Here is a 19723-nt window from a genome sequence, read left to right as displayed (position 1 = left end):
GATAATCATATGGAGGGGAAAAATGAACTCCATACCTGTGGTAGGCAGAATAATGCCTTCCTCAAGATGTCCACACCCTAATCCCCCCAAACCCAGGAATGTGTTAAGAGACTAAAAAGACAAGCCACAGAATAGGGAAAAATGATTGCAAACTATATGTCTGATATAGAACTTTGCTCTAGACTATACAAATAACTCTCAAAACTCAAAATAGGAAAATAACCACAAATTAAAAATGGCAAAAGATTTGAACAGATACTTCATCAAAGAAGATATATGGATGGCAAATAAATACATGAAAAGATGTTCAGAATCATTAGGCGTAGAAAAACTAAAGTTATAACCACAAGGGGATACCACAATACAAGTATTGGCAAAGATGTGGAGCAACTGGAACTCTCATTTGCTGCTGGTGGGAACGTAAAATGGTACAACCACTTTGGAAAATAGTTTGGCAGCTTCCTAAAAAGTTAAACATATACTTATCCTATGATCCAGACATTCTACTCCTAGGTATTTACCCAAGAGAAAGGAAAACATTTATCTATACAAAGACTTGCAGATGAATGTGCAATAGCAGCTTTACTTGTAATAGCCAAAAACTGGAAGCAACTCCAATGTCTATCAACACATGAATGAATAAACAAACTGTGGGGTCCCTACAATGGAATACTATCCAGCAACAAAAAGGAATGAATTCTTGACAGCACAACAGATGAATCTCAAAATAATTAGTCTATGTGAAAGAAGCCAGACAAGAAGAATACATACTGTGTGATTCATTTCATATAAAATTCAGGGAAATGCAAACTAATGTATAGGGACAGAAAGTAGATGAGTGCCTGGGGAAAGGGACTGAAGAAAGGAAGGAGGGATTATCTTGATTGAGGTCATGGTTTCATGGTTGTATACATGTTAGAACTTAACAATTTGTCTGCTTTAAATACATTCAGTTTATTGTATGCTATTTATACATCCATAAAGCTCTTTTCAAAATACAATAAGAGAAAATTTTTAAAATATATAGTAGGCAGTATCAGAGAGTGGTGCTAACAGGTTATACATTGGTCTCCCTTACCCAAGGCGGGGGGTACATTCTAAGACCCCCAGTGGATGCCTGAAACTAGTACCAAAGTACTAGTTTGATACTTGAAGATAGTACCAAACCCTATATATACTGTTTTTCCTACATATACATACCTATGATAAATTTTAGTTTATAAATTAGGCTCAGTAAGAGACTAACAACAATGACTAATAACAAAATAGAACAATTATAACAATATATTGTAATGAAAGTTATGTGAATGTGGTCTCTTTCAGAATCTTATTGTACTGTACTCACCCTTCATCTTGTGATAATGTGAGATGATAAAACGCCTACGCGATGAGATGATGTGAGGTGAATGACAGCGTTAGGCTGCTATTGACCTGATAATAGGTCAGAGAGGAGCATCTGCTTTGGGAGATCCTGGATCATGATGATGTCAATGATGGGACGTCAGGAGTGGACATGGATGATTGGTGATACCAAAGGGTTGGAGCCAAAAGCGAGACATTCCATCACGCTACTCACAATAGGCACAAAACTTAAAACATGAATTGTTTATTTCTGGAATTTTCCATTTAATATTTTCAGACTGAGGTTGACTGGGGGTGGGGGCGGAGGTAACTGAAACCTGGGAAAGCAAAACAAAGGTGGAATAGTGTATCAGCCAGGCACACCAGATAAAGAAGGGCTTCCGTGGCTGCCTTGCAAAGGTACGCCGAGCTGGGGGTGGGGGTGGGGGGGTTAGGGCCCTTGGCAAGCCTCTCAGGAGGGGTGGAGGCTGGACTGCTGGATGAAAATCTTTGGGGTAGAAGGAAAGACAACACCTCCAGGAAAGTTGAAGGAGGGATGCTTGACAATGAAGCCCATGCAGCTTCTCCCTCCTCCCTTCCTCCCCCCGCCCCTTGCCAAACCGATCGTCCCCCGCCAAGCCTGCTTTCCATTTGTAAATCTGTGTGAGCAGTTGTTTTGTAGAGTTGGGTGGTGTCCCACGTGTAAACTGAGATTTCCAATCAAGAGTGAAAATAAACCCTTACAATCGGTGACCAGAAACTATGTCGCCATGATTAACGAGGAAATGACACACCAGGGAAATGACACACCGGGGAAATCCCGAGTCTCGAACCCTTTGCACCCTCAGATGAACTCGTTCTCCACCATTCTCCCCGTCGCCCCGCCCCGCAACCCCGCCCCCCCGGGGCCTGCAGCCCCGCCCTCCGGCCCCGCCCTGCGGCCCCGCCCGGCCTTTTCCTTCCGGATGGACTCCTCCGAGCTAGGTGGGGGACGGAGTCGGCCCTGGCCCCGCCCACGGTGCCCGCCCCCGCACCTCAGCGCGCAGCCTCGGCAGGATCGCTTTACGGCCGGAGGAGTGGGTGGGTCCTAGACTCGAGATAGGAGGCCGAGTTGAGGGGCGAGGAAAGAGGCCTTTTGCGGCAGGACGTAAGTGACGGCGTAGGCGGTGCGACAGCCGCTGGAGGGCAGCGGAGGCGGGTTCGTGTTTCCCGGGCCGAACCGGGCTCTGGGGGGCGCGGGGCCTGGCCCGGAAGGTAGCTGAAGACCCGCGGTGAAAGCATGGGTGAAGGGGAGTGGGGCGGGGAGGCCTTGGGCTGCTTTGGGCGGTGGGTGGGTCTGCGGGGCTGGCGGGCTGGAGTCCTGGGTCCAGGCCGGAGATCTGACCGTGGTTGGTGTCCCCCGAACCCGCAGCGCGGCCCGTCCTGTCCTCGCCATGAGGCCGCAGCAGGCGCCAGTGTCCGGGAAGGTTTTCATTCAGCGAGACTACAGCAGTGGCACCCGCTGCCAGTTCCAGACCAAGTTCCCCCAGGAGCTGGAGAACCGGGTATGCAGCCGGGCTCCCCGCACCTGCTCTGGGGCGAGGCCGGGAGCCTCCCCTAGGGCGGCAGGGAGTGCGGGTCTGGGAGGAGCAGGCACAGAAGGAACCTGGGCTGGGGATGTGCGAAGAGGGCCGCTAAGCCAGACCTGGTGTTTGGAGGACAAGAAATAAGGCCAAGCCCCCGGTCTGACGACCTGGTGGAGCTCCGTGGTGCCCAGGGCACTGATGTGTGCGCCGCCGTCTTCCCTGGCCGTCCCCACCCCACCCCGGGTAATTGACCACAGTGATGAGAAACTAATTCCTGGCGCTCCAGGCCACCTACCTCAGCGGGTTGTAAGCTGCATCCTCCAACCTCACCACGCCAGGGAAACAAATATCATTTTCGTGACTGGCGTCCGTGGCCACAGTGCTGGCCACACTGCTTGGCCGGAAGGGTTTATTATTAAGGGCTGTGCTAGGCAGTGCAGACAGGCCTTGAACCTGGAAAACGCAGAGCATTGGATGGGCCTGGGCAGGGAAATATCTCAGAACGAGGCCCTCAACTTGTCCCTCGCAGTTCTGATAGCTGGGAGACACCTGTACTGTGTTGTCATCAGGATGTGGGTCTTTTGGGCAGCCTTGCATACAAAAAGGGATGTGCTTCCCTTTTTTTCAGACTTAGGAAAAATAATGGTAATGATTATTGTATCTTACTTTAAAGGTACAACGACGTGAGCATATGTGAGCATGTGTGTTTTCTTGTGCCCACATGTGTTCACACACCCAGAGACAGACTGTTTGGTCTTGAGCTTTGTAAGATAAACCTGACTGTGTGTTTCCTGTTCAGAGGTCAATTTCTGGTTAGATGGGAGCAGGTTTTGTGGCTCTTTCCTCTTTGACAAGGGGTGGGTGCGGGACTGAGAGGTCATTGGGCATGGGTGTGGAGCTGAGAAGTGCTGGCTGTGGAGAAAGTAGGTGTTGATGAGTCTACTGGAGCACTGTGTAGCAGTCATTTAAAATTGGCTTGTGAGGAGGTGGGTTGTCCTACCTGATTGCCATTGAGTGTGTTGCCTCTTGGTTAGAGCTACTGAATGTTGTTTTTTTAAAATAATTTAACATCACAGTTAACATGGTTTACATTTTAGGACTTACATGAAATGGATCAAATGTTTTACTTTTAAGCCTCTTACACTGAAACTCTGACAATACTATTTATGTACTTTCAAATCAGAGTGTAAACAGTTCTTTTGCACCACACTTATTTGGATGTCACATGATGCCTTTGTTTAAAAGTTTTAAAAGTCAAACGTCCAACTCATAATTGACCCAAGTATATGTATGTAGAATCAGACATGAGCCTTCCACTCTGTGGTGGAGCCTTTATTTTATAGTCTGAATACAGAAACAATGTAGTCATGGAACTTCACTGTTACAGGAAATTGCTGTCTCTAAATTCTGGAGTCCTTTTACTTCTTTGACTTCATGTAGCCCAGAACTGCTTGTGATTCTGAGTACTATATGGAATGATATTTGGTGTTGTTCAATTGTGCCCTTGAATTTTCTTTTTTTTTAAATGTTTGGATTAAAACACTAGCTTATACTTTAAACTGCTTGGGAAAGCTTTGGGTTTTTTTTTTTAAATGTGTTGAGATTAATTATAAATTACAGATTTAAATTTTCCTTGCTTTGTTTGATGGAAAATTGAAAGTTTCTTTCTTTGTTTTTTTACTACTTACCCTAGAAATTGTACTGATTGCTCTGCCTCTGGGGCTGATTTTCCCTTTGTGAGAACATTGCACTTGGCAACTTAATAGAGGAAGAAATAAACATGCAAATGTTTTGTATGACTTTAAAGCATTAAACACACATATTTGTACCCTTTAATTTGTGAGTGAGGACAAGTTCTGTCTGTTAACAAGTTTACTTGCTCACTGCCTGTGAGAACTTAATACTTTGATGTATAAGTGCTTTGTTGCCAGGACAGTTATTTAAAGAAAGCTCGATTCTCACTTTAGTGAAAATACAGACATCTTAGGCACCCTTGGCCTGGGCAGCAGAGAAGTGAGTGAACTATAATTGAGGCATTTGTTCCCCTGCATCCCTTTAAAAATATGCCTCTACATCCGGTCAGTAGAAATTACGTTTGACTTGCAGTCTCTTTAAGCTTCAGCCCCATTCTTTGACAGGTAGTTCAACAAGAAACAGAAATTTTGGGAAGACGAGCCTGATTCCTATTTCTCTTCTGGCTGCCGGTGTTTATTGGTCCAAATTTGCATTTAGCTCCAGCTTCACATATCTCCAGATGTCAGTGTAGCTGCTATATTAGTGTGCAGGTACCGAGGGGTGAACATTGACAGCCATGCTTCATGGTGCCTGAAGGGTATGAGAACAAGGCCCACACCTCTGTAGAGCCCTTCGTAAGTGTATCCTTGCCCTTACTGCTGCCCATCGTGCTTTTTCCTTTTTTATTCTTTTTTTTTTTTTTTTTTTTTTGGCCAAGGTGTGAGGCTTGCAGGATCTTCAGGGACTGAACCTGCGCCCTGGGCAGTGAAAACATGGAGTCCTAACCGCTGGACCACCAGAGAATTCCCCCCCCCTTTTTTTTTAATTAAACTTTTTTTTAAAAAATTCTTCACCTTGGATTTTTTTTTTTTTTTAATGATCTATGATTTGCCTCCAACCTATAAAGCATTGCAATCTTGGAATAACTTTTAAGAATTAGTGTTTCTGGTAGGATCAGTAATTCTGATCTGAAAGAAATAAAATGTTTCTGGGTTGATTCCCTAGTTTTGAATCATTCTGTCCAAAGAAACATAAATAATTCAAAGAATTTTCTTTCTCAGATCATAACATCGTAGTAAATCAAATGCGAGTGTTTGAAATTATTTGGACCTTTGTGCTTTTACTGATGGACAAACTGAAGGCATTAACTTAGGCAAAACGAGGTGGAGATAACAATTTACCATTAATACTTGTTCACTGAGTTGTTCTCCTAAGTCTGTTTTCTGGGAATGGTGACAGGTTGCCTGGGTGACCGTTCGTAACACAGCACATCTTCAAGTGGAGGCTCAGTGAAGGGACGCTGCCCTGGCTCTCAGCACCATCTCCACCCACCCAGCCCCGGTCAGAAACACTCATGTTCTGGAAACAGGTCAAGCCACCACCACTTTCAAGTTTTCATGCCTTTGGCTCATTGAGTCCTCACGGTTTTCCACATGAAGGACAAAACAACTGCCTCTCACCTAAAGGGTTTCAATAGCTTAAGGGTGATGGTCATAAATCATCAGATGTATTCTGTATGTTAACAGAGAATTATGTTCTTGGGAACATTTTGTCTCACACTGTATACTGAGGTTCTTTGAGTTTCTTTCTGAGTCTATTTCTATGTAAAGTCTTCATGAAAGAGAGAATTCATATGTAAGTAGTTACTAGTTTTAGGAATAAGGGAGATATTGTGTGAGAGAAAGCGGAGAATAAGGACAGATAAATTGTGCTTTGTTACCTACCAAGAATGCTACAATTGGGTGAAATACTCAACTAATGGGACTTGAAATTCCTAGGGCAAAGTATTGAGATTTGAAATCCACGAACTGTTAAAAGAAGAAAGTAATGTGCTATTGGAAGAAGAAAGTGAAAGCAGATGATGAGAGTGAAAAGAGTATACAATAGTAGTATTAGTGTACATGGTGTCACTAACTAGAAAAGGGTAATAGGAACCCGTGGTATGAAGAGTTGTGTAGTAGTTTGAGATTTTGCCTGGTTCCGTGTCAGCTTTTAGTAACCAAATAGTTACTTTAAAAGAGATGGGAAATGAGGAAATAATACAGTTTGCACCTTTTGATCTGCTGAAAATGTCCTTACTTCCCTTTCTTGCCTAAGTAGATTCCAGCATTTAGGGACTTGATTTAAGATTACCTGCTCTTTCCAGATAAAGAGAATGCACCCCTCCGTTTGTTTCCCCACCATACTTTATACATGCCTCAGTTACAGTATTCTGTTGACTTACTGTGTTTTTATTGTTGCATATCTGTTATGCTTATGACTGTAAATGCCTTGAGGACTAGAAAGTATCTTAGTCATCTTTCTTTAAGGCCTGTCATGATATCTGATGGTAGGTGCTCCGTAAATGTGAATATGAGAGAATGGAAAGATGGAAAGATTGTATAATTTAATTAAGCTACCTGTGACTCAGTATAGAGGATAAAGAGACACCATTTTGAGCCTTGATGATATCCAGTGTCCATAAGAAGGATAAAATGAAACAAACATACCAGTTTCAGTAACTTACGTCCAGGTTTAATCACCTAAAAATTTGTTTTCGGACAGTTAGATAAGAATGTTGACAAAACAACAACCTAAATTAGTGATAGCAAGCAGGAGTGAGGTGCTCGTCTTTTTTTCCAAAACTTGTTTTTAAATTCTTTTTTCCTTACAGATTGATAGGCAACAATTTGAAGAAACAGTTCGAACTCTAAATAACCTTTATGCTGAAGCAGAGAAGCTCGGGGGCCAGTCCTATCTTGAAGGCTGCCTGGCTTGTCTAACAGCGTACACCATCTTCTTGTGCATGGAAACTCACTACGAGAAGGTAAGCCTGTGTCTGTTTTCGCACAATCTCTTAAAATTATAAAGAAGGTGGGTTTATTACAGGTTTATGTTTACAGGGTGACAGTTGCAGTAAAACTTAAAGGGGCATTCATAATAATAATAGTTCAGATTTTATTGTTGCTTCTATGACCAGTCACATAGAAAAGAATCCTGAGTCTTTCAGAAACAGGTTGCCCTGTTAATATTCAAATCGGCTTACACTTAAGGAGAATGTAGAAAATCCATGTTCTCATCCTGCCTAGCCTTCTGAGAAGCCCTTTCTTCATTTCCCCAAATTTCTATCCTCCATCTTTCCTCCCCTCTGAGTTCTTGTCTTCTCTTTCAACTGTCTGCTGGGCCCAGGGTTGCCGGCTTCTCAACCTAGATGTCCAGAAGTCACCTCCCCATTTCGTTCAGTAGCATCCTGTCTTTTTCAGGACCATCTTTAGGTGGAGGGCTAGAGGGGGGAGAATTTATCAGTTGTCAGACTGAAATAGCTTCCATTTTCCCATTCATTAACTTTATGACTTCTGCCACCACCCTGATTCATGCCCTTATGACCTTTCTCCTAGACCAGTGCCACAGTCTCCGGAGCCTCACTCCTTCCCTTCTTTTCCATTTCCAAACAGCTGCTGTGTCATAAAACACAGCCGTGCCTCCCCTGCCACTCCTGCAAAGTGAGAGGCCTTCCCGGGTTCCATTTCAGTCCCTTCTCGAGCCCACCTCCAGCTCACCTTTCCAGCTCTGTCCTGCGCCCCTTCCTCACTTTGTCTTCCAGCCAACCACGCAAAAACTCCGAGGTTTTCCTCCACCTGAAGTGCCGTTCTTCCCGTGTCCGAATCTCACCAGTCCCTCAGTCCCACTTTCAGCTAACTTTTTTTTTTTTTTTTGCGGTACGCGGGCCTCTCACTGTTGTGGCCTCTCCCATTGCGGAGCACAGGCTCCGGACGCGCAGGCTCCGAGGCCATGGCTCACGGGCCCAGCCGCTCCGCAGCATGTGGGATCCTTCTGGACCAGGGCACGAACCTGTGTCCCCTGCATCGGCAGGTGGACTGTCAACCACTGCACCACCAGGGAAGCCCTCAGCTAACTTTTTATCTACCCCTGTAATCGGAATTCGTTCTCTCCTCTGTATCCCCACAATGCTTTACTTGTATCTATTTTCTGGCACTTGGCACTCTCTACTTAGGAACGTAGCCGTTTATATTCTTGTCTTACTTGCCCTTCAAGTATGTCTTTTTCTTGAGGTCAAGGACAGTGTATCCCTCTTCAAGCCTAGCACCATACCTTGGGTAGATGAGGCACTCATCTACTGTGTGTTAAGTGAATGAATTTACGTTAATCACAGTAAACCCCAAATAGATAATTAAATTCTGACCATGATTAGAAAACGAAAGGCTGTAAGGAGATCTATATTATACCCACCTGATAGAAGTTCCCCTGTGACTGTCTTGCACTCCATGTGGTGGAGAGCAGATACAGTTGCAGCTAAAATATTTTGAGCTGTCGGCTGACAATGATGCTGCATTCTTCCTTAGCATCCTGACACGAATTCTCCTGGTGTTACTAAAAGGGAGCACTGAAGAAGAGTAGTTTATATCCCTCTCCATGTCGCACACTCTCATTCCTGCTGAATATTCCACATCAGGAGTTACAGAGGATCAGTATCAGCTTTCAGTCTGTCTGTCTTACCAGCTTCTCTGTAATAATACATTTGGTGAGTGAAGGGACAGGGGATTCATTCATTCGATAAATATTTATTGAACACCTACCATGTGCTATGGTTGCTGACATCATGGAGTTTATAACTCAGTGGTAAAAACTGATAATAAGGAAACAAAACCCACAGAATTGTAAGTCGTGATAAATGCCTTGAAAAAAACGAACTTCCCTAGGATAGAAAATACAGGAAAGACCTAATCTAGATCGTGTGGTCAGAAAGGGCCTCTGAGATGGTAACATTAAGCTGCCGCGTGAAGGATGGGAAGCCCAGGGCCCTTCAGGCGGAGGGATGAGTGTATGCAGAGCATCTGGCGTCCCCCGTGTGGAGCGGGGCGTGGGGAGAGGAGGGCGGAGGCGACTCGAGAGGTGAGGGGACCTGCATCCTCCGGGAGTGTGTGCTCCATGGAAAGAGGCTTAGATTTTATTTCTCTGCAGGGAGGAACCACTCAAAGGTTTTAAGCAGGAGTAATAATAGGACTAGATTTTCATTTTAAAGAGATTCCTTGGCTCTGGGGGGAAAAGGAATAAAAGTGGAAGTAAGACGCTCCGTTGAAGTCCAAGCAAGAGAGGGTGATAGCTTGGATGGAGAGCAGAGCAGCAGGGATGGAAGGAGGTGAACAAATTCAGGGGACGCGCTGGTGGTGGAGCCTGGACACCCTGAGGAGCCACTGACCACGGTGGGTAAAAGCAGTCATCCCGGGTGGCCATTAAAGACATGGGTAATATTGTCAGTCTAAGATGGAAGTAGATCCTCCAGAGCATTTTATTCATGCTTAGTGGAGTATTAGGTGCTTGAATTCTCATTTCACTCTAGCTTTTAAATTTGTTGATGAGATTTTAATTAACTTTTATTTATTTGTGTGCAGTTGCTAAAATAGATACAGATACCTGCTTCTGACCTCAGTTATAAAAAGAAATTGGTAATTGGGTGCCAGCCAAGTCATTTACTAATGATGAGATCATGGGCAAGTTAATCTCTCCAAGTCTGAGTTCTCTCAACCATAAAATGGGTCTTAGACTGGTGGTTGGCAAGGGGGAGGGATGGAGTGGGAGGCTGGGATTAGCAGATGCAAACTATTACATAGAGAATGGATAAACAACAAGGTCCTACTGTACAGCACAGGGAACTATACTCAATATCCTGTGATAAACCATAGTGGAAAAGAATATGAAAAAGAATGTATATACATGTGTAACTGAATCAATTTGCTGTACAGCAGTAATTAACACAACATTGTAAATCAGCTATACTTCAATTTTAGAAAAAGCTAAATCTAAAAAAAAATAAATAAAATGGGTCTTAGAATTAATAAATTGCTTTATATGTGGTAGATGCTTAATAAAGTTTTCTTAAGATAGATTTAAAAATTAAGTTAGTGTATATATATATGTTTTAATCAGATATTTGTGAACTTACATGTACAGTTTTTTTATTTCAAGTGTATAAGTAATCTTTTTTAGCAGCTGCTAGTTTATTTATCTACTAAAACATTTAGCAACCCTTAGTTAAAATCTTTTTGATTATTAATCTTGGAAGGAAGTTCTCAGTGTCAGAAATGTAATGGACTTGAGTTCATAGGTAACATACAAGGTACTACTGTATAAGTCTAGTTAAGGTCTCTTTGTTTTTACAGAGTGAGTATTAATAAACACAAGTAAAAACCAAGTAAAATTAGTCAAGAAACCAAAATTTAAGGCATGGTCACTTTTTATAAATACATGATTTTATTTTAGAAACTGGACATGAATAACTAGATCATGCAAAGTAAATAACTGGAATGGTCATAATTAAGATATAATGTACCTGTACTTTTAAAAAACATTTTAAACGTGTATTTGTATTTTTGATACCCAACCACTCCCACTCTCCAGTTTGTCCCTCAGGAATTTCTGTGCTATTATTTTCTACTTTATGAAAGGACAGGATTGAGTCATTTAGTAGTCTTTATTGTTTTAAACACTAAAACTTCTAGTCTACAAACAGTAAGCCAAATATAATTGTGCTTACACTAGTCACGTGGGTTAAACTTTTGAAAATTGTAAATAGGCCTTTTAAAACCCACTAGAACAATCATGCATTTTTTTTCCTATAATGTGCTATTTATTGATTTAAAATGAAGATAAAGGCTTCAGTGTTATTCCTCTCTGTTGCTGCCCATTATAATCAGGGAACAAATGGGCTTGTAGAAGGTTCTCCTCTCAGGAGCTGTCTGCTGTGTTCATCAACCAGAAGACATCCCTCCTGCCCGTGGGCTGTGATCTGAAAGGAGCACAATCAGAGGAGCTTAGATCTTTCTGAAAATACTAAAATCCTGGTGCTCTCATGCAGCCTCACTTAGGATATCTTTCCTTGAGGGTCTGGTAGGCTTTCTCCGGTTTAATATTCTCAAGGAGGATAATAGTCTTTCCTGAGGTTTGAGTGTTTAGCTTGGTAAATATTATATAAATTGAGGTTTTATTGAGTGAAGATAACAGATAATTTTGTTCAATATCATAGTTTGTTTTAACATTGATTTACCAAAAATAATAAAGTATGAGTAATATGTCAACATAAGGTTTCTTGGGGGTGAGAACGGTGCTTTGTCCTGTCTGGGATGAGGTATGAGTTGACTCATGTTAATGCTTTCCTATTGCTAATGACACTAAGAGTTTAAAAGCATCTTGGTTAGGACAAAGCTGGCTTCACCATAATACCGTAAGAGGATTTGGAACTTACACAAAAAGAAAACTAATTGTTTTCTTTCTGAACTGATACCCAAGTGCCCATGAATGTTATTAAAGTTTAAATAAAAACCTTGCATGACAAAGTTCTGCATGAATCGCATAAAGGAATGCTGTTTCTTTGCTAGTAACCTGTACCCACGGAGACAGGGAGGAAAGCTGTTCTGAAGGAATTCTTTCTTTGAAACCAGCCATGCAGGCATTTTTCTGAGTGTCCCCCCGAGTATAAATGGACTGGGGTGAGGGGAGACTGGCTCTCCAGTTTCTAGCTCTGGCAGTGAGCTGAGAAGGAAATTGGAGAGAGGATGGAGGGTCCTGAGTTGGGCACCTTCATGGGCTACTTCCTTCCCCATGTCATTTCAGCATGATTAACAAACGCTGATAGAAAGACAGCGCCCATAAAGACCAAGCACCGCTCACATTCTTTGAGAGTTGAGAATAGGAGAATGACATATGTACTAAAGATAATTTGGTGAAAAGCTCTTTTCTTTAGAAATAGTATTCTTAAATTGCTCATAACCCTGCAGATTGCTCTTTTAATAATATCATGCTCTTTTTAAAAAAGCGTAAAATGTTAGATTGTATTATTCCCCAAAGATGTAACCTGAATAAACTATTTATCTTCCTTTAATGAGAAAATTCATTATACAAACCACATAGAGTTTTAAATTCTAAATCAACTTATACCAAAGCACATAAATTTTAACATCCTAATTTGTTAGTTTAGCCTGGTACATTATAGACCCACACATAAATCATTTCTTAATTTCCAACTTCATTTTCATACAGTTCTTTTCCCTTTATGTTGTGATCACATTTATCTGTGATTTTATCATATTCTGGTAGTGTGAATTTAAGAAAGCATATAGTAATTAAAGAATTGGATCAAAGCCTCTTTGAAGATTAGAGCCAGAAAAGGATTATAATGACTTTGAATCTGAAATAAAACATGTAACTCTTTGATTTTGTATATAGCTATTAAAATTTATTTTCTTCTAGGTTATCTGTTTCAGAATTGCCCTTATTAAAGCTGGAGATTTGGCAATTTCCACAAGTTCCTTTGTATCCTGTCTGGCTTTTGTCTACATTTGCTTTGACTTTTACAAGCTTAATACTAAACTTATAAGGTTTAGCGAGGTTCCCACCTAGGACACAAGAGCGAACTACAGAGCAACGCTCCATGCAAGCCTGGAAATGATATAAGACACTTGTCATCAGAACCATGGCAGCCAGCACGTGCATGCTTGATGAAGGGAATAAACTTTTCAGTTTAAAACTCACTGGGCTCCTTTGTTGTAGGCCTACCTTGTATCATTACTTAAAATTGATGAAAATGTACAAAGGAGAGAAGTGCTTTGTTTTTTCTTTTTTCTCTCTCTCTTTTTGTTTTTTTTTTTTGTTGCGCCGCACAGCTTGCGGGATTTTAGCTCCCCAACCGGGCGTTGAGGCTGGGCCCTCAGCAGTGAAAGCGCCGAGTCCTAACCACTGGACCACTAGGGAAGTCTCGAGAAGCAGTTCTTAAGTATTAAGGAGAAGGCCAAGAGCTGCCCTTGATATCAGAAGAGGTCACATGATGTGCACTTCATGAGTAGGGAAGGGGAAAGCATGCTAACCCTCGTGTATATAGTCACCTTGTATTTCTCCGCAACCAGGATGAAGGTGACCGGGAGGGGAGGGCGTGGCTCTCGTGCCACCGTGAGGCACATCTGCTGTGGCACTTGAACTGTGTGGACGGTGCTCGGGACTGGGGGGAGGCGGTGTCGGGAGCCCCGTGGCCTTAGCCACCTAGTCAGGGCCGTCCCTCCACGTGAACACCCATTCTTGCTTTGAAAACTAATTCCACTGCCTGAATATTTTGAGGTCCAGCTGATGCTTCACAGGGAAATCTGATGACATTTATAAAAAGCTGTGGTGTTTCTTTTTGTCAGGTTCTGAAGAAAGTCTCCAAATACATTCAAGAGCAGAATGAGAAGATCTATGCTCCCCAAGGCCTCCTCCTGACAGATCCCATCGAGAGAGGACTTCGAGTTGTATCTTTTCAGCCTAGATCACAAGGTCTCAATATCTGTAAACAGAACCTTTTGATTGGTCCTGTCGAGCAGCGGCCGGAGAGAATTTAAACTCCCTTCTGCCGTACTTGCCCTAGGACTCTTCTGTGAGGAGGCACACCCGCCACGAGCCCCCCAGCTCCAGCACCCTCCCTTGACGCACGCCTCTCCTTCCTCTGTATCATGCTGGTCTCTGTGCATTGTGCAGTGCTCGGGTTGCCGTCATCTTGGTGGCTCTGTGGCATCTTGTAGTAATAATGGGAGTGGTGTGAGTCATGCATTTCAGCTGCAGAGGCTGGACCCAAAGCCCCTTTGAAATGCATGAACTCCTAACGTGCAGCAAGGTTGTCCAGATGAATCACAGATCCGTGGGTTCATCTGGCTCATTGAAATCAGCCGCAGCTGCCAGATGTATCATTTCATTACCTTTGACATACTGCACGTATTTTTAGAGGCAGCAAGCTTTGAAAATCACAAAGTGAATTTCATAAATAAGATTGCAAAAAAACCAATTTAGCTTGATAATGGGAGTAAAATAAATAACTGGGTAAAATAAATTTTTTTTAAAACCTAGGTCAGATAACCCCAGGCCTTCCGGCTGATAATAATTTCAACAGTTTTATTATACTCAGCAGCAATGGTTCTTAAACTTTTAGACGTTGTGAGCCGTCTCCCAAGAAAAAGTTTGCATATAATTCAGGGCATTCTGAACCCCTGACTTCATTACCTCCATGGATGCTCAGTTAAGAGCCCCCCCTTAGTTCTACAATAAGGCATCCTTTTTCAGATTTTTTTTTTTTTTTTCAAAAAACGAATAATCAGTGTTTGGGGAGGAGCTACATGTGGTATACTACAAGCAATTACAGTTCTTAAATTTTTAGCAAGGTGTAGAAAACATCGTGTTTAACTCAAGCAGGAGAAAACTTTAATAATTCAAAATAAGTAGAGCAAATAATTTTTAATTATTTAAATAAGAATTTAATTATTTAAATAAGAATTTAAATTAAGTAATAATTTAAAATAAATAAAGACAAGTCTGCACAGATCATACCTATCATCTTGCCGCGGTCCCTTTTTCTATGTTCTGTTCTTTAGTGTGTTTTCTTAACAGCCATGCTGTTTAGATTGAAATTACTATTTATGAAGACAGAGGCATGAGCAGTGGAAGATAAACCATAGGATTAAAGGTAAATATGAAATGATATGATTTATGTGCAATTTTTGCAATTTTGTAGGATGCATGAATTTTCTTCCCTGCATCGTAAGTAGTGGCTCATTCTCTGTACTGGCTTGATGTTTAAAATGTGTACTTAAACCAAATTCTATAACCCAAGTGATAGAGAATTTAATCCTGATTTTTTTTCTTCCCCCTGTATTGTTTTCAGACTGGTTTAGTTGTTACTTTGTTTTGGGGGTTTTGAGAGGTTTTTTTGCGGGGGAGGCATCTTATTTTAATATTTTAAAACTATCCTAGACATTTTAATAGATGGATCTTGCATATAAGAATCAGTTCAGAGATTTCCCTGCCTAAATGACAAATGGCTTTAATAACCAAAGAAACGTTTCAGAGTGGGGTAGGGAGATTCTAAATATTTCATTTATTTAAGTGGCTTTATAGCCCTTTAGAAGAACACTTACCTCTAGTGGGTAGAACCATAAATTTTCATTCTTTTTAGAATGTTTATGTTCTTATATATCCATATAATGACCTTGAACAAGTGAGAAACAAATGGGTGAATACTGATGGGAATCTATGGGGAGAATCACGTGGAAGCCACAGCACCTTAGCCCAGCCTTCCAAGTGACAAAAACATTGTACTTCACTGTTGCTGCCAAGTCAGTCATGTGTTCTGCTGCTGTGCTTGCCTGATTGACTTTGTCTGCAGACATCCATCACTAATTCACAGGCCGCACAGAAACAGATTGTACCAGAGCAGACCAGTTCCTTCCCAGGGCAACAGTCATAATAGTAGCTACCGTTTTGAGGGTACCTGCTATGTGCCCGCTATTATTCAAACGGTGTTTTCCAATTCTCACAAGATTCTGCAGAGGATTTCCCCCACTTTACAGATAAGCAAACCAAGGTACAAATATATTAAATGATGTTCTCCAAGTCACACAGCTAATGGGTATTGAGATATGAACCCAAATCTGATGGACCATAAAACCCCTATTTTTTACACCGTACTTCCTGTAAGTACATGCAGCAGCAGAGACGTGGACAAAGGAAAGAGTTGATCAGATTATTCTAAGTATTTATCCCCTTCTTTTCTTTTTCACTACCTTTTAAAAATACATTTTGTCTGCTCCTGTGCCATTTGTTGAATCCTACAAAGCTGCCTTCTTTTAGCTCTAGGGAATGTGTCACACAGATTCTTACAAGCCACAGACCTAAGTAATGGTGCCCTCTGCTCGGCTTTTTATTCTTTACTGAGGCTTTGTTTTGGAACACTTAGTGTTACCTATTCATGCACTTTCTCACATGCAGTTTCCAAACTGGTAATTCTCAAACGAGCAACCAGGAGCCCTACATGTGGTATTTGTGACGTGCCGTTGGGATAAGTTTGTTTGATCAGCTGTAGCTGCACTGACTCGGCCCAATCCATTTGTCATCATGGCTCACTTTGCAGCTATTATTGCTCAATACACTGGTTTTCTGAGGTGGTGCGGGGTTTGGAGCATTTACACACCAGAGACCAATCTATCAACATTCAACAACAGTGAAATTTTGAAATGAGATTTACAGTAGGAACTTGTGGTAATTTCGTGAATGCAGATATTTTTGTTCAGTGCAGTTTAGTTTTCCGAGTTATGTGTTCCTCAGACCCAGGATCCTGTGTGGGCTGAGGTCTTGGAGGAGGGGGAAAACTATAAGAATAATGAATTCAGTTCTATAATTTTTCTTAAGTCTACATGGTGTCTGCAGGTTGAAGTATTATATGGGAATTAAATTAATGATTTAACAGAAGAGTACACAAATCCTAGAGGTGGCCTTTAAATAGACTGTTGGTGGGCTTCCCTGGTGGCGCAATGGTTGAGAGTCCGCCTGCCGATGCAGGGGACACGGGTTCGTGCCCCGGTCCGGGAAGATCCCACATGCCGCGGACCGGCTAGGCCCATGAGTCATGGCCTCTGGGCCTGCGCATCCGGAGCCTGTGCTCCGCAACGGGAGAGGCCACAGCAGTGAGAGCCCCGCGTACCGCAAAGCAAAAAAAAAAATACGGACTGATGGTGTTTTCTCTCTTTGGATTAAGATTGTCTTCTTTACTCAAAAAACAGAATATGTCATTATTCTGTCACAATAAATAAGTGATAATAAAAATAACCATTTGTTGGCACTTCATATGTGCCTGTACTTTTCTAAATGCTTCATTTTAATTATCACAACATCCCTGTGAGGTAGATAATGTTATCCCTGTTTTTCAGATGAGGAAACTCAAGCACAGAGAACCTAAGTTACTTGTGCAAGGCCAAAAATGGGCAGGCAGTCATGGAGGTAGCCAGGCCCCGGATTGGCCACCTGCCCCGTGCTGTGCTACCTGTCCTGACAGGATTGGTCAGAGATGGAAATACACAGCCTTGGATCTCTAGACCGTCGAGCTGTGTACTCACTCCGGCAGGTAGTACAGATCCAGGGATTTTATTAGCTAGCACTGGCTTCATAGAGTGTAGGAGCTCCCATCAGTCGATGTTTGGAGGTTAGTTAGCATCCCTTTCTAAAACCTTTTCTTCTCCCCTCTAACTCTAGGCCCACCTCCAGCTGGGACCCTCATCTGTCCACCGGCCGACCGCAGAGTGTCCCCCACCTCCTCTCCAGAGCATCATTCCTTCGTATCTGCTGCCAGAGCCACGGTGCCATTCACTCCAAGGACTGACTTTGTAAAATTCCACACCTGGAGTGACCTCTAGTCGCTCAGCATCCACTTTGTGTCTCCAAATTGTGTAGGACTCTGTAATCTTTTGATTAGTTTTTGAGAAAACGCAATGAAGCATTTCACTTTTTTTATTCAAAGCCATTAATAAAATATGCAGTTGGTCAGCCCAACACAGTTTATTTCTTACCTGCCAGCAGTGCCAGTGGCTCTCGTCATTCCTTGGGCCTCAGCAAGTCGTGAACTAGCCAGTGCTCAGTCTTACTCCCCCAAATTCATAAAACGCTTTTCACCAGGATTTTGGTGAAGGGTGGGCTGCGTCTGGTTTTGCTATTGCATCTCCCAGATTTCAGAGAATTACCAGTTTTGCCATGACTCAAAGCTTAAAGATCAAGTTCTGCTGTTCAGTTTCTCAAACTGAAGCTCATTGGAAAAATAATGTATAATGTTACTTGTTTTATTATAGCAGTTCCTGATTAAAGCAGTATTTAATGCAATTTCCAGGTTTTTGTTTTTTTGAGAATTCTGTTATTACTGCATTACCTTGAACATTGGGAAGATGTGGTATGTGTTGCTTGTTCCTTATAAAAATAAGTAAGCACAATAAAGTGGATGCTAAACCATCAAACACAAATGTCCCTGCTGTGTCCCTGAATGAGCAAGTGTTAATAAATATTTTAATTATAGTTTTGTTATAAATATAACTTAAGAGAAAAAAATTTGATAGGAATAATACTATATATTGCTAATTTTTAACTATCCCTACTGGCAAACCTTATGATTCCTAGACTTTCCTCATATACAGTATTCAGTGCACAGAAATATTATGATTGGTTCAAGTTCAGTAAGTTAAGTGATTTCCAACTAAAACTCTCAAGTCTGTGTCACTGTTTCTAGTTCTTTTTGGCTGTGTGTTCTTAGTATTGGGACTTCCTGTGCCCTTCATCTTTGGGGTTTGAGAGCACTGTATTTGGGAGAAAGTTAGGACATATACTAGGAGAGAATGAAATGGTTAAAAGTTTTACTTTCAGAGATATTGTAGGTGCTAATACTGGATTTAACCTTTCAGATTTAATTTCTTTTATGGGTCTGTTAGTTATTCAGTAAATCCCATAGGTCTATGTAATATTTTAATTGTATGAAACTTGTTACTTTATAGCCTATAATAGTGTGTCTGTCTGCCTTTTAAACCCATTGCAATAACTTTGCTGAAATATTAACACATTAGTAAAACTTTTCTTAAACAAATTGTCTCTGTGTCATATTTGGTGTGATTTGGTAAAGTGATAAATGATATGGTATTAAATTTGGCAGATAGACAATACTACAAGAATTCCTGGTTCAGTGTAGCTTAGTATTTTTAAACAAACGTCTGACATACAGTTTGTCACACTTTGCAATTTTTTACATGCTTTATCTCAAGCGCAGACATGTTAGCTAAACAGGTAAAAACCAAGAAATAGCTCCTAATGGTCAAAATGTATTCAGTTACAGAAATAAGAGATTGGAATGTCTCATTAGGAAAAAAGTATCCCAGTGCTGTGACAATCTTGGATCATCTGATGACTCCAGTTTTTTTTAAATGAAATGCCTTTGCAGAGTAACTGCTTATAAAATAGAGACTATATTCCGACTTAAATTCCTTCCATATTCCACTTGGCCCTAGTTCCTGGATCCGCGTCATTGCTTCTCAAGAGTGACAGGCTTTGTTCCTTGTTTTGTTTGTTTCAGTCTCATAAAGGAAGTCAGGGTATTCATGCCACCTTTAATTTCCAAACTTCCCTCCCCTCCCCCTTGCCGCCCCACCTAGCCCGTCGAATGCCCTGAGAGCAGGGGTGATTCCTCTTTCTCCCTGCATCCATCCCCAACTCCCAGCATCCCGCACAGTGCTACATACACTTGGCACTCAGCTATT

General features: G+C 41.8%; 1 protein-coding gene across 3 annotated transcripts; it reads left to right on the top strand.

Annotated features, from left to right (window-relative positions):
• The first annotated feature begins 2354 nt into the window (after positions 1–2354).
• Positions 2355–19056, top strand: GOLGA7 (golgin A7). Of its 3 annotated transcripts, none has more exons than XM_067722086.1 (6): positions 2355–2488; positions 2753–2885; positions 7294–7446; positions 13817–13918; positions 15061–15123; positions 17685–19056. In XM_067722086.1, exons 2-5 carry the CDS (start codon positions 2775–2777, stop codon positions 15106–15108), a joined length of 414 nt encoding a protein of 137 aa, XP_067578187.1. In that variant the 5' UTR covers positions 2355–2488; positions 2753–2774; the 3' UTR covers positions 15109–15123; positions 17685–19056. The 3 variants fall into 3 exon arrangements, with proteins under 3 accessions (XP_067578187.1, XP_067578185.1, XP_067578188.1); XM_067722084.1 differs by having other exon boundaries at positions 2443–2595; XM_067722087.1 differs by having other exon boundaries at positions 2443–2595; positions 15056–15123.
• Positions 19057–19723: the final 667 nt, after the last annotated feature.

Source organism: Pseudorca crassidens, chromosome 21, assembly GCF_039906515.1.
Source record: "Pseudorca crassidens isolate mPseCra1 chromosome 21, mPseCra1.hap1, whole genome shotgun sequence".
Lineage (NCBI taxonomy): Eukaryota > Metazoa > Chordata > Mammalia > Artiodactyla > Delphinidae > Pseudorca > Pseudorca crassidens.
This window is presented reverse-complemented; position numbering and strand designations above follow the sequence as displayed.

Coding starts and splice junctions, on each gene's coding strand:
- GOLGA7 (XM_067722086.1), top strand. CDS start 2,775: ATGAGGCCGCAGCAGGCGCCAGTGTCCGGGAAGGTTTTCATTCAGCGA. Junction 7,447..13,816: donor TGGAAACTCACTACGAGAAG/GTAAGCCTGTGT, acceptor TCTTTTTGTCAG/GTTCTGAAGAAAGTCTCCAA. Junction 13,919..15,060: donor TCGAGAGAGGACTTCGAGTT/GTATCTTTTCAG, acceptor CATGCTGTTTAG/ATTGAAATTACTATTTATGA.